This window comes from Neophocaena asiaeorientalis, unplaced genomic scaffold (genome assembly GCF_003031525.2).
Source record: "Neophocaena asiaeorientalis asiaeorientalis breed wild unplaced genomic scaffold, Neophocaena_asiaeorientalis_V1.1 scaffold129, whole genome shotgun sequence".
NCBI classification, from domain to species: Eukaryota; Metazoa; Chordata; class Mammalia; order Artiodactyla; family Phocoenidae; genus Neophocaena; species Neophocaena asiaeorientalis.
In genome coordinates this window covers 1,942,919-1,957,319 of record NW_020172446.1, presented here as the reverse complement: position 1 = coordinate 1,957,319, position 14,401 = coordinate 1,942,919, and the positions used below count along the sequence as shown (strand labels likewise).

The 14,401-nt window shown below is 40.6% G+C and overlaps 1 protein-coding gene across 2 annotated transcripts in view; it reads right to left on the bottom strand.

Annotated features, from left to right (window-relative positions):
- Window positions 1–5,569, bottom strand: part of CRLF3 (cytokine receptor like factor 3) — a 28,123-nt gene extending 22,554 nt beyond the window's left edge. The window contains exons 1-2 of one of the 2 annotated variants that reach the window (XM_024736853.1): window positions 4,648–5,569; window positions 2,072–2,279 (exon numbers count right to left, since the gene is read on the bottom strand). In XM_024736853.1, coding sequence (XP_024592621.1) covers window positions 2,072–2,279; window positions 4,648–4,740 — 301 coding nt within the window. In that variant the 5' untranslated portion in view covers window positions 4,741–5,569. The remainder of the gene's footprint in view (window positions 1–2,071; window positions 2,280–4,647) is intronic. The other variant, XM_024736861.1, reaches the window with a different exon arrangement.
- Between the last annotated feature and the right edge of the window lie 8,832 nt (window positions 5,570–14,401).

Below are 14,401 nucleotides of genomic sequence, written 5' to 3'. Positions count from 1 at the left end.
GAAAAAAACCTGTAAGCAGAACAAAAAAAAAAAAAAAAAAAAAAAAAAAAAAAAATACTGACATCCCTCAGAGTCCCACCTTCTGTAGCCTCCTCTTCTCATATTGTACACTATCTCTTGATGATTTTACTTATTCCCATGGATTCAGAGGTGACATACACACCATTCACTGCCACACTGACATCTCAAGGTATGATCTCTCTCCTAAGCATCACACCCACATTCCCAACTCCTGGCATCTCCGGCACCTTGAACTAACATACCCCAAACCAACTGTCTAACTACCCACCCTCCCCCTTCATGTTCTGTGTCAGTCAACGGCACAATTCACCGGTCATCTAAAATCACGCTGGGTCATCCTAAATTCTTCTCTTTCTCCTCCATCCTATAACCAGGCAATCACCAATAATCAACACTTATGGCTCAGTAAGATCACCATTAATTCTATCTCCAAAATATCTTTTTTTTAATTTTATATATTCATTCATTCATTCATTTTTGGCTTTGTTGCTGCACGTGGGCTTTCTCTAGCTGAGGTGAATGAGGGGCTACTCTTCATTGCAGTGCACAGGCTTCTCACTGCGGTGGCTTCTCTTGTTGCAGAGCATGGGTTCTAGGTGCATGGGCTTCAGAAGCTGTGGTGCGTGGGCTCTGTAGTTGTGGCTCATGGGCTCTAGAGCGCAGGCTCAGTAGTTGTGGCGCACGGGCTTCATTGCTCTGCGGCATGTGGGATCTTCCCGGACCAGGGATGGAACCCATGTCCCCTGCAGTGGCAGGCAGATTCTTAACCACTGCGCCACCAGGGAAGTCCCTCCGAAAAATCTTAAAACCAGCTCTGCTTCATCTTCACCTGTCACCATCTCCATCGCTGCCTATCTGACTGCTGCCACAACTTCCTCATCGGTCACTTTTACTTCCTTACAACCTCTAACACAGTCTCCAAACTGTGGGCAGTGTCGTTTTTAAAAAATGCAAATCTGACTGTGTAACTCTGCTGCCTAAACTACTGCATTCAATATCTCCCAGACATGCCATTCACTTCACTCTTGACGTTACTTCTGCTTCCAATCGTGCTGTGACCTCCTTTTCTTCCTTTGTCTGCTTGATGAATTTCTTCAAGCCTCAGTGGAACTCCTCCTATAGAAAGCCATCCTACACTCTTCCAGAGGCAAGCGTTTCCCCTTCTGTGCTCCCGTGAGGTCTTAGATCTCTCTCATCGTGTGTGCTTCTCTCACTGGGCTGTGAACCCCAAAGGGCAGAACTTATTACCTTTTTATTTAATGTACCTGACAAAGACCTACAGGAGGGAAGGAGGCGAGGTAGGTAGATGTGGAGACAGGAAGGCAGCAAGGCAAGAACCGAGCATGCTTTAACCAAAATAACTGACTAAAGTTAGGGATATAACCAGTGTAATTTCAGGAGTAAACACCAATCCTACTCGTTAATCTCTAAAAAGAATGATGGCATTAAATCCTACAGACCATTGACACTCCGAAAAATACGTGAACAGACTCAAAATGACCATAAAATCACTGTGTTAACAGAACCATGAGAAAAATCCTTATTTTGTAAATGATTATAAGCTACTCATTTTGTAAATGATTATAATTTACTCCTTATTTTGTAAATGATTATAATTAGTACATTAATTGCATTTATCCTAGGATACCTCACTGTACAGCTGTCATCCTATATCACAAACTGTCCCAAGGTACGAACAGCCTAAGCACCCCACAGATGGCAGGAAGCCTGTTGGAACCCTGAGATACCAGCAGTGTCAATCTGAATGTGCTGCGTTTAACGGGCTCCCTGGACTCCCCACCTTCTTTTTCTTCTTTTTTCTTTTTTTTTTTTTTTTTTTTTTTTTTTGTTGCGGTACGCGGGCCTCTCACTGACGCGGCCTCTCCCGCTGCGGAGCACAGGCTCCGGACGCACAGGCTCAGCGGCCACGGCTCACGGGCCCAGCCGCTCCGCGGCATGTGGGATCCTCCCGGACCGGGGCACGAACCCGTGTCCCCTGCATCGGCAGGCGGACTCTCAACCACTGCGCCACCAGGGAAGCCCTCCCCACCTTCTTGGACTAAGTCCGCTGCAGTGTTAACTCCGTGCTCTATCAGCTTCTGGCAGTCATCTAGTGGTTTAATGGTCTCCTGTTCAATGGTGTCCACCTCTTGCAAAAGGGTCACCAATCGCTCATCCAGGAGCTTCCCAAGGGTTCCTTTCAAATCGTTAAAATGCTGTTTGAGGACATCTCTCGTCTGGGATGCACTCTCTTTGATCTGAAAATAAATGACATAAAAACTCAGAATCAGAATCTCTAGAAGAGGCTAATCCACAGGCATCACCCCTAATAATCTCAAGGCACTACGCAACCATCACCTTTCATTCAATGATAAACCAAATGTGATTCATTTGTGCAAACTTGCAGAATTCCATAGAGTTGGCCTTCAGGTGAGACAGAATGGTCCCATCATTCACAACTATGTCAATCTGGCTAAGTTAAACACATCATGCCTCAATTCCCTTATTTGTCAAATGAGTATAACAATGCTCGCTTCATGGAGTTGCTGCAAGGATTAAATAAAAATAGTCTATGTACTGCACTTGGTAAAATAACGGGCACACTTGTTCTCAATAAGTAAATGTTAGAAATAAATATTATCTGCACAAAGTAGTTCTTAGAAATAATACGTTTCAGTACCAAAAAAAAATTAAATTAAGAGATTAAAATTCATTTTACTGAAAAGCAATATAAAGAAATGGTAGATTAAAAAACCACAATACAGGAACTTCCCTGGTGGCGCAGGGGTTAGGAATCTGCCTGCCAAAGCAGGGGATACAGGTTCGAGCCCTGGTCCGGGAAGATCCCACATGCTCCGGAGCAACTAAGCCCGTGCGCCACAACTAGTGAGCCTGCGCCCTAGAGCCCATGAGCCACAACTTCTGAGCCCACATACCACAGCTACTTAAGCCCGCGCGCCTAGAGCCCGTGCTCTGCAACTAGAGAAGCCACTGCGATAAGAAGCCTGTGCACCGCAACGAAGACAGAACACAGCCAAATAAATAAATAAATTTATATTAAAAAAAGGAAGAATAGCTATTTAAAAAACACAATACAAAAAAAATCACTTCATGGACAACATGCCCTCATTATGGTAAAAGAAAACTAAGAATTTATTCACAATCCAAAAGGTTCAGAGGAGGCAGAAGACAGATGTTCAGGAAAAACACACCTTCTGGGACAATGACTTCATCCTTTTTCAGTCATGGTCCTCTTTGCGAATCTCAATGAGAGGTTTATGAACCTTCTTCCCAGAAAAATGAATAAACCCTACCCAAAAGACATTTATTGAATTTCAGAGATTGCAAATTCCCTCAGATCCCAACCATGGCTCACTTCAGAGCAGTAATTCTGAAACTTGCTTTGCAGAAGAATCACGTATCATACAATTGCATCCTGTTATAGTTTAGATGGCAGGGCTCCATCCCAGAACCAGCTTGGAGAAGGGGCTGGGGGAGCGTATGGGCAGAGTTCTTTTTCACAAGCACACCTGTGACTCTGCAGCCCACACTCCGAGAGACACTACCCTAGGTCCACAGAGCCCATATTAAGAACTGCTGTTCCAGAAGATATAACAGGAAAATCTTTACATCTCACAGATATTCTGATAACAAGTCAGTTGTCTATATAGACACCGGATTTTTTTTTTAAGAATACAGATAAGACACAGTTCACTTTTTCTCACTTAACAGGAAAATTCTAACTATAAGCCAAACATTCAGTTGCATTAAAGCAAACTCATACTTTACTTTGCAGATATTATATTAGCTTCCTAAGACATGTTATGTTTACTACCCTAACCCTTTGCTAACTTGATCTTAGCAAGAGCATTTGACATCCAAGAAAAATACACCAAGAAAAGAACATATCAAAATATGGATAAAGTACAATATTTCAACAGTTAATAGAGAAATTTAGAAAACTTTCTATTCTCTAACACTAAAATTAAAAACAATACAAAACTGTTGTCCAGAAATGTTCACAACCATGTAAAAACAAAAGATGCCCACGTCTAAGGACTACAAAGAAACACAGGAAAAAAAAAATGGTTTGATTGGCTGGGGTGAGGAGATCACAGAAACAATTTATTTCCCCTTTTGACATTAATGTAAGTTATGATGGTATATGTGCGGTAAGTGAAAGAATTTCTTAAATCATAAAGAAAAAGAGAAATCCTAATTCAAGTTTAATTGTTAACTAATCTCTGTAAAGTTACTAGAGAACTTCTAAACCCAAGACGAAGTTTAAAAAAAATCAGGGGGCGGGTATATTCAAAATCTCCTTGATTTGGTGCATCACTAACTGTGGGATCCTTGAGAATCAGGCCCTAACATACACAGCACCTAGCAAATAAATGTTCAATGAAATTAAGTTAATCGTGTATGTTTTTAAGACCTTTTAAAAAGAACCAGGAAAACAATGCCTTATGATTTTGATATATCTCACCTGGAATATTGTTAGAAATGCAAAATCTCAGGTCCCACCCAGAATTATTGGATCACAAGCTGCATTGGTAACGAGATCCCCAGGCGATTCATACCGGCCTTACAGATACCAGAGTAAATGAAGACAATGTGTTGGCGCACCCTCACCACCGGGAGGAAATTCTGCAGTCGAGCGCTGTACCAGTGAGGTCCTATCTCCCTCTTCAGCGGACACCGCACACACAGGAAGTGCATTAGTTAGGTAAAGTCAATTTCCTCTTTAGGAAGAATTCAAAAGCTCCTTCAACTGCTGCAGAGCTCCACTACGTTTTGTTTTTGTTTCAGAACCTCAGAAAAAAAGGAAGTGTGTGAGCACAAAGCAGTGAGAGGGCCAGCGAAGGGAGAATCCATTTCCAAATCCACCTCCCGCAATTTCATTATAAATTTGACTCCTTTTTGTTCATAGGTTCCCGACCACTGCTGTTCCAAACTTGACACTACCTTGGCATCATTTTCTTCTCCCTGAAACAGTTCATAATTCAAAGCCACAGCCACCTTTAATTGAATCATGTAACTAATCAAGTTCATTCGCTTGGCTTTTAATAAAACTAATTTTAAAATGCAAACTTTGCTGCTGAGTGAATTTCTTCATATTTGAGGTGGTACCATGGTCCAGTGTGCTCACTGTTATAGCTCACTCAATCTTCCCAACAACACTGAGAGGTAGGTCTGTATTGTCTATGTTGAAGAAAGTAAAGCTCAAGGAAGTCAAATAACTTCCCCACGGCTTCCCAGTGCCAGAAACAGTGTGACTCCAAGGACCATGGTCTGTCCACTACACCAAGCTGGTTAGTGCTTACAGACCCCATTTTAAAGCATTCCCATAAACCGGTAAATTATGTATTGGATGAAGACATTTCCTGCTGCAATGTGTATTTCTTGTCCTTGCATAAAGAATCATGTGGTAGATTCCACATATGTGTCAGCATATGGTATCTGTCTTTCTCTTTCTGACTTACTTCACTCTGTATGACAGATTCTAGGACCATCCACCTCACTACAAATAACTCAATTTCATTTCTTTTCATGGCTAAGTAATATTCCATTGGATATATGTGCCACATCTTCTCTATCCATTCATCTGTTGATGGACACTTAGGTTGCTTCCATGTCCTGGCTATTGTAAATAGTGCTGCAGTGAACACTGGGGTGCATGTCTTTCTGAATTACGAATTTTCTCAGGGTATATGCCCAGTAGTGGGACTGCTGGGTCATATGGTAGTTCTATTTTTATTTTTTTAAGGAACCTCCATACTGCTCTCCATAGTGGCTGTATCAGTTTACATTCTCTCCAACTGTACAAGGGAGGGAGATGCAAGAGGGAGGGAATATGGGGATATATGTATACATATAGCTGATACACTTTGTTATACAGCAGAAACTAACACAACATTGTAAAGCAATTATACTCCAATAAAGATGTTAAAAAAAAAATGTGGTAGACAACCACTCAGGGCAAAACAACTGTGATGGTTTGTAACAAAGTAAATTTAAGAAAAATACAAATGATACACAACTCAAGGTCTCAGAAGGGAAACTGTAATATACATTGTTTATGTTGATTAACAATATTCAGAACGAATTTTCTACTAAAACCTCTCCTGTAACAGACCATTAAATCTTATTTACAAAGTTTCCACTGCAGGTGACTCTTAATTCCAAAGCAACTGTATTTTTAAAGTTTTAACATGAGGATAAGTTCTCAAAATGCCAAAATGTCATCAAGATTATACATCAATACTAAGTCATGCAAAAGCCTAGAAAATATATACCTCACAGCCCTCCAAGACAACAGTGACTGATATTTTCTAGAGTTTAGCTACTAAAATGTCATAAAACCTACCTAGAATCTGATTTAAGACACCTCTGGTCTTAAGTGGCAATATACAGTTGCTCTATCTATAACACAACATAACATGTGTGTGTTTCAGGAAATTAAGTAACTGGAATCTCCTCTACCTCCTCTGAAACATACATTTTCATGACTTTATAGAAGAAAAGAATTTTTATCCTCCAAGGGCAATCTAAGAATTTATTTTCCCAATTGTTTTGCTTACATGAAACTAACTAAAACTATTTTAAAATTAGAGACTGTCTTTACACACTATTAGCTAACAAGAACATAGGGATCAAAAATAAAAGATAAAAAATAGTCAACTGAAATTGAAGAAGCTAACGAAAATGTTTCTTCTCAGTTCATATGAAATGTACTGCATTAGCTATGTGTCTTCACATTGACACCAAGATATTAGTCATTAAAAATAAAATGGCAATAATAACAATACAACAGCAGCTCCCACCTACTGAACACCTACTGTGTACCAGGAACTTATACCCATGGTCTCATTTAAATTCTACCACAACCCGATGAAAAGCTAGTCAAGTGGCAGGAAATCTGAGCTGTCTGCTTCGTGTATGGACTCATATGTGCTGCTACATTTCCTTCTTGTCTCTTACAGTTAGGCTTTCTGTTTTTTTAAAAAATATTCATTTATTTATTTGGCTGCACTGGGTCTTAGTTGCGGTATGCAGGATCTAGTTCCCTGACCAGGGATCAAACCCGGGCCCCTGCATTGGCAGCGTGGAGTCTTAACCACTGCACTACCAAGGAAGTCCCTACAGTTATGTTTCTTTAAAACATGCTTATTAAAACTTTCAAAAAGAAAATCTTGATTATATTACTTGGTAGTCTGTTACATTAATGGCCCCAATGAACCAGGAACCATGCCTTGTGGTACTCATATCCTCATGCAGACCTCTCCCCTGGACAGGAGGCTGGGCTGGTGACTAGCAATGCAGTCACATGTGCATCGTTATAGAGTGGAACTGAGCTGTGCCAGCTCCAGGCCTCAGCCTTAAGACTACCTGGCAAATTCTACTTCTGCACTGCAAGGATTCCTGAGCCACTGTGTAAGAAGCACGGCTATCGGGGCTTCCCTGGTGGCGTAGTGGTTAAGAATCTGCCTGCCAATGCAGGGGACATGGGTTCAAGCCCTGATCCAGGAAGATCCCACATGCCGTGGAGCAACAAAGCCCATGCACCACAAGTACTGAGCCTGTGCTCTAGAGCCCGCGAGCCACAACTCCTGAAGCCCGTGTGCCTAGAGCCCATGCTCCGCAATGAGAGAAGCCACCGCAACGAGAAGCCCGCGCACCGCAATGAAGAGTAGCTCCCACTCAACACAACTAGAGAAAGCCCGCGCGCAGCAACAAAGACCCAACGCAGCCAAAAATAATTAATTAATTAATTAATCTAAAAAAAGAAAAAAGAAGAAGAAGCATGGCTATCTTTCTTGAGAGAACAAGTGGAAGGGGGAGGAGTGAGAGGGGTGGGAGGAAGAGTGTGGGAGGGAGAGAGCTTGGCATCCAGGCTCAGCCATGCCAGCATTCCAACTGAGTCCTGCTACTACTTAAGGCTCCAAACAGGTAAGTAAATGTTCTATCTTGAACATTCCAGCCTCAGCTGCCATCTGACTGCAATTACATGAGAGCTGCCAGCAAACTCAGAACTGCCCAACTGAGCCCTGGTTAATCCCCCGAACACTAAGCAAATGGTTGCCTTTTAAGCCATTATGCTTTGGCATAGTTTATTATGTAGTGACAAATAACCAAATCATGATAAAACAAATGTTTAATTCTTGCTTATCTGCAATGGTGAATAGGGTGCCTATAATCAAGACTACGAACAATCTAAAAAGAATGTCTGCAAAATCACACCCGCAACATTCATAAAGGCATTCATTCTATATTTATTGAGGTCTAGTGCCAGGAACTGGGGTTATAAAGATGAATAAGGCATGATCCTGACCTCAAGAAACCATCATTCTAGTAAAGGAGACAGTTGCATGCACATGTAACTATAGTAAAAGGTATTAAGTCCTTATGTAAGTGAGACAGCCACAAACGGCCATCAGAGCTCAAAAAGGTCATTCTGCTGGGAAAGAGAGTAGGAGACATTTGAAGAATAAGTTACCAGTTGGAGAAGTAGGGGAGGTCACCTTGAATAATAATAATATTTGGTGGCATTATTTCTATGGCTAATATTTATTAAGCAGTTCATATGTCCCAGGCATCGTGCTAAACGTTTTACATACATTTCTCATTTTAATTCCCACACTGGCCAAGTAAAGTAGGTACTATCCTTATCTACATTGTACAGATAGGGAAGTGAGGCGTCAGGAAAGTTAAGTTTCTCAAGGTCTCACACCTAATAGGGGCAAATGCAAAAAAAGTAAAATAACTGCAAATATGAATGATTCATGGATACCCCTCAAAAATAAAAGCCTGTCCCAGGAATTCCCTGGTGGTCCAGTAGTTAGGACTCGGCGCTTTCACTGCCAGGGCCCAGGGGCCCGGGTTCGATCCCTGGTTGGGGAACTAAGATCCCACAAGTCATGCAGTGCGGCCAAAATAATTAAAAAATAAAAATTTAAAAAAGTCTGTTCTACATTTGTTTGGCTTTAGATCACAAATTAGCCATATCATTTACCAGTTCTTCTGGTAAATAATAAGAACAGTTCTTCTCTATCAAATATAAATTTACATTACACTCTATATTGAAAAAAACAATGCTACACAGAGAGAAACTGGGTTCCTCTGTGACACTCACACACTTTTTGAGGTTAACGTTATAGATTCTGAGTGCTTGTTTAAATTCTCATTTATATCCTACATTTCAAGTGAGGTTTGGACTCAACAAGCGGCTTTCAGAGTGTCGTGTTTAAAGACAATTTGTGAAAAGACTTAAAAAAGGATGACTGAAAAGCCAATGTAAATATGTGGCTTTTGCACACAAATATATGTGCAGCTTTTTTTTTTCCCCTTGGTAGTTGATTATTTAGTGTTGCTTCTAGAGCTTTGCTTCCAGTATTTTGGCATATTTGAGTCAATACATTTTCAGCCTACCACCAACAAATGCTCCGTAAGTACCTATGTAGACTATTCACCTCTGCATTAACAATTAGACTGTACGTGGGGAATTTTTCATAATGCTTATGATATAATGCTAACCAAAAGAAAACAACAAATATAAAGTTGCATATACAACAGTCTTTCAATTTGGCAAAATAATATGTCTAGAAGGATACACCAAAATGTTAACAGTGGTTGTCTGTAAGGAGTAGAATTATGGGTGATTTTCAGATTATTTCATCTGTCCTTGGTTTTCCCCAGCTCCAGATTTAACCTTTTCTTAGGACACTATAATAGGGGCATTTTAAGTACTACTGCAGTAACAGATTATTTTCAAACAGATTTTTTGGACTGTTTTGAAAACGGGTAACAGAAGGGGAAGTGGGAGATAAAAGAAGCAATAACAGCTTTCTTTTCTTTGCTGAGCTACTAAGACTTCCTGCCCTGGTTTTCTGAAATAACTTTTTTCCCCCCACTGAGTTCTCTATCTGTTCCAGTCTTTAGTATGCTACGTGCTTTCAAATCCTGTGAGAATAATGATCTATGGAGAACCTGGTATTGTACATTAGGAATATCAAAGTTCCTAATAAGATCTTCAAAAAATTATCTGAAATCAACTATTAAAAAATTGAAAACAAAATACTATGAGAGGGCTTCCCTGGTGACGCAGTGGTTGAGAATCCACCTGCCAAGGCAGGGGACACAGGTTCGAGCCCTGGTCTGAGAAGATCCCACATGCTGCGGAGCAACTAAGCCCATGCTCCACAACTACCGAGCCTGCGCTCTAGAGCCTGTGAGCCACAACTACTGAGGCCTGCGTGCCTAGAGCCCGTGCTCCGCAATAAGAGAACCACTGCAATGAGAAACCCGGGCACCGCAATGAAGGGTAGCCCCCGCTCGCTCCAACTAGAAAAAGCCCAGGTGCAGCAACAAAGACTCAACGCAGCCAAAAATAAAAATAAATAAATTAAAAAAAAATACTATGAGAGACAAATTGTCACAATACAGATGTTAAGACACGCTAGGACAAGTGCTGGCTTGAGATCGTCAATTATTCACTTGTCTGTCACTGCATAATTATCTAAACCCATGCTATTTCAAACAGCGTTTTAATCTTGAGGATAAACCACAGCAGTTTACAACAACACACCTACGGTTCAGGATAAACTACAGAAATCGGTAGAGAGCTGATGAAGAGTTAATGGTATCCTCTAAGGCACTGTGCCTCTATTTTTAACGTGCATACACATCACACCTGATGATGATTCACCAGGTCTAGGGGGGACCTGATTCCTGCATTCTTCACAAGCTCTCAGGTCAGGATGACCCTGCTGCGGTCGTGGACCACACTTGTAGTAGCAACGATCAAAGGGACACCACTGCCCAGAGCTGGGCAGGGTCCTCACCAGTGTCTTAATTAGGCACCAGGATCTGGCCCTTTACTCTGAAAGAGCAGAGACTTGCTCTTGTCAACGCCCCTAAAGACACTGAATCACACTAATTAAAGGCACATGAAGGCCAACAGTTCATTTCAGAGTAAATTATAACTGGACACAGACTAGAATATTGGGATTTCTCACTGTTGGCACCTCCAGTACCTCAAACTAATCCCCCTTTGATAACGTACAAACGTGGAGTTTCTGGACCTGCAAGGCTTAAAGACTAGGTCCTGGACAGTGGCAATGTCATCAAACTAGTGTCACTCTTTGAGGCATATCTGACTGGCCAGCTGACACACTACGTGACATCCTGATCAGCTATCTCTACTTACAACAAGCAGGAAAGTCAACCTGTAGAAATCAACAAGGGATGAACGACACAATGGAACTGAAATCTAAAAATGAATACACAAGAATTTAGATTTTTCCTATTTGTTTTGTTTTTAGGTGGAACAGTCTAATGACTAGCCACCAAAGGAAAGAGTAAATCTGTGAGAGCAATGCTCTGTTTCCCTACCCACAGTATTTCTAGGACCTAGAAGTATCTCTGACCCACAGAACGCACCCAGTGCATATTTATTGAGTAAATGAACAAATGAGTATTTAAGGAGGGTTGAAGTTAATTTCTTTGGTATTTACATCTTAATACCAAGGATTCCAGGGAGCTATACAGAACTATTCTTAATGATTTCAAGATCAGTTACTCCAGGCTGACTGTAAAGATTATCTGATTTCCTGAAGACAACGAACATCTCTCGAACATCTCTCTAGTCTTTAACGTATTCAAACAGTAAGAGTTACAGACTACCCTTCATTCCTACACAGAACTTCCTTTTCTCTGAAGACAGAGGGTAGGGCTTAAACTTAACCACAAGAAGAGAAACTGCTACACGCTGCCAGTTGTTTTTCACACTAAAAGATTTTCACACTAAAAAACTCTTGTTCCTTCTAAATTTTCGTAGCCATGATTTCCTAACGGGAGGCAAATTTCATGAGAGATGTTTAAAGGGTAAGAAACAAAAGCAAAGATAAAAAGTATGCCAAGAGTTCTTGAAAAGGTTAAACAAAGAGTTACCACACGACCCAGCAATTCCGAAGTACTAAAAGAACTGAAAACATGTCTACACGAAAACTTGTACATGAATGTTCACACCAAGATTATTCATAAGAGCCAAAAAGTGAAAATAACCCAAATATCTATCAGTTGATGAATGGACAAATAAAATGTGGCATATCCACACAACAAATATTATGCAGCCACAGAAAGGACTAAAGTACAGCTACATGCTACCTCATGGATGAACCTTGAAAACATTATGCCTAAGTCAAAGAAGCGAGCCACAAGGGGCCACAGACAGTATGGTTCCATTTATATGACACATCCAAAATTGGCAACTCCAAATAGAGACAGTAGTTTAGTGGTTATCAGGGGCTGGAAGAGTGACAGCTAACAGGTACGGGATTTCTTTTTGGGGTGATGAAAATGTTCTGGAATTAGTGGTGACGGCTGCACAACTTTGCAAATACACTAAAACTGCTGAATTGTACATTTTAAGGTAAGAATTTTATGGTATGTAAATTACATATCAATTTTTTTTTAAATCCTATGCCAAAAGGAAACAAAATCGGCAAGTAAAAAATATACACAAAGGGAGCATCTTTCCTCTGCTCTCTCATCCTTCCTTGATACAAAATCTTTGACTGAAAAGCCATATATTTTATGTAGTTATTCTGAAAATGACTGGAACCCTAAAAATATCCTAACCACTAAACAAAAGCAGCTGCTTATTTTGATAACATTTTTGTAACACTGACCTTCCTTAAAATGCAAGTTGACAGAGGACTTATTCTACAAACCCAAACACGTACAACCCACTAGAATTAGCTTTGAGGAAGAATTAAAGCTTTTAGAACTAGAAGCTGTTGTAACTGGCACCGGCACAAAACACATTTCAGTTCACAACAGTATGACATTACTCAGTCTAGTCCGAAGGCAATGTCATTAAGAACCTAAGCTAACGGATGTTCTCTTAGTGTCTTCTGTTTCAAGCACAAGACAATCGTCCCCCAAAACAAAACAAAACCCCATACCAAACTCCACTAAGTTATAGGAAAGTATGTTCTGTCTTTAAATTTTTGGACATAGAATTTAAAAGAATGTAGGTTTGGAAACAATACTAAACCATTCAGGATGAGATCATACTAAATTGTTTTAATGTGTTCAATATCACACGAGAAAGTAATAAGCACTTCTCCCGGGTGCTAAGCTCATTCATTTAGTATCACCTCTGTTTCTTAATCCCTGATGCAGTTAAACAATAGTCTCATTCATATATGACATCTTAATTGGCTGCAACATTAATCATATAATAAGAGATACTTTAATCTCTTTTTAAATATGCCCTAGATTTAGAACCTCTATTTCAAAACAGCAGAAGGAATAATGCAGGTATTTTCGAGTGGAAATCAAAATGAATATATTGGAAGGCCTTAAAAAGCATTCGTCAAATCAGGATCACCATTATCTAGATCTTGCTCCCAGATTTGCTACTAAACTACAAAAGATGCCTGGCCTACATTTAAAATCTACAAGGATTTTTAAATGTATAAAACCTAAAGCATGTTGAGTATCCTTAATGATGAGAATATCCAAGGGCACTATTCTACCAGTTGTAATTTTCAGATTCTGTGCAGCATGGGAGTTACTAGGATGACGATATATATTAATAACAAAAGTGATGTTGAAAAACCCCACTCACTCAAATGATTCCACTCAAACGGAATCCCACTGACTCAAAAAGCGCTTATTAAGCACCTGAATTAATAGTAGCTTGAGGATTATCTGTCCTCCTGCACATTGGCAGTGGGTTATATCTTTTTCTGTATATGTTCCAGGGTGTAGAGAAACCATGTGGTGTTCCTTTATCTTTCATAACCAGGTCCCCGTGAGGCAGATAACTGCCGTCACTTAAAAGTATATTTAGCTTCTCCTTTCAACACTTCTCTCTTTAAATCTGTTTCTCCATTTCCCTACACTTTTGTATCCCATCCCCCAGAGGCTTCATTTTCCTTCTTTTGCCCTTCCAACATAGCTTCACCTTAAAATCCAAACTCTCTAGAATGGGATCCCGCTACATGATTTTTTAATGCGCTCAAGATCATATGAGATACTAAGTACTACTTTGACATCACTTCCATTCATTTACTGTTAACGTTACGTTACTACTCCTCCACTCCTCTGTCTCTCCTTAGTACATCCCTTCCACTGCCCATTCCGCCTCCACTTTGAGCTCTCCCCAAGTCACTGCTACACATTTTCCTCACGCTCTCTAAAATCGCTCTCCACCCACAAGGTAGGTTTTCCAAAGAATCTCCACCTCCCCCAACTCTCTCAATCTTCACTACCCTCTGTGACGCCCTCGGTTTTTGCTCTGGTCCCTCACTCCCCCCAACCTCGGACCCCATCGCATCCCCGACACCGCCCCACACAGCTTAGGGTACGCCCC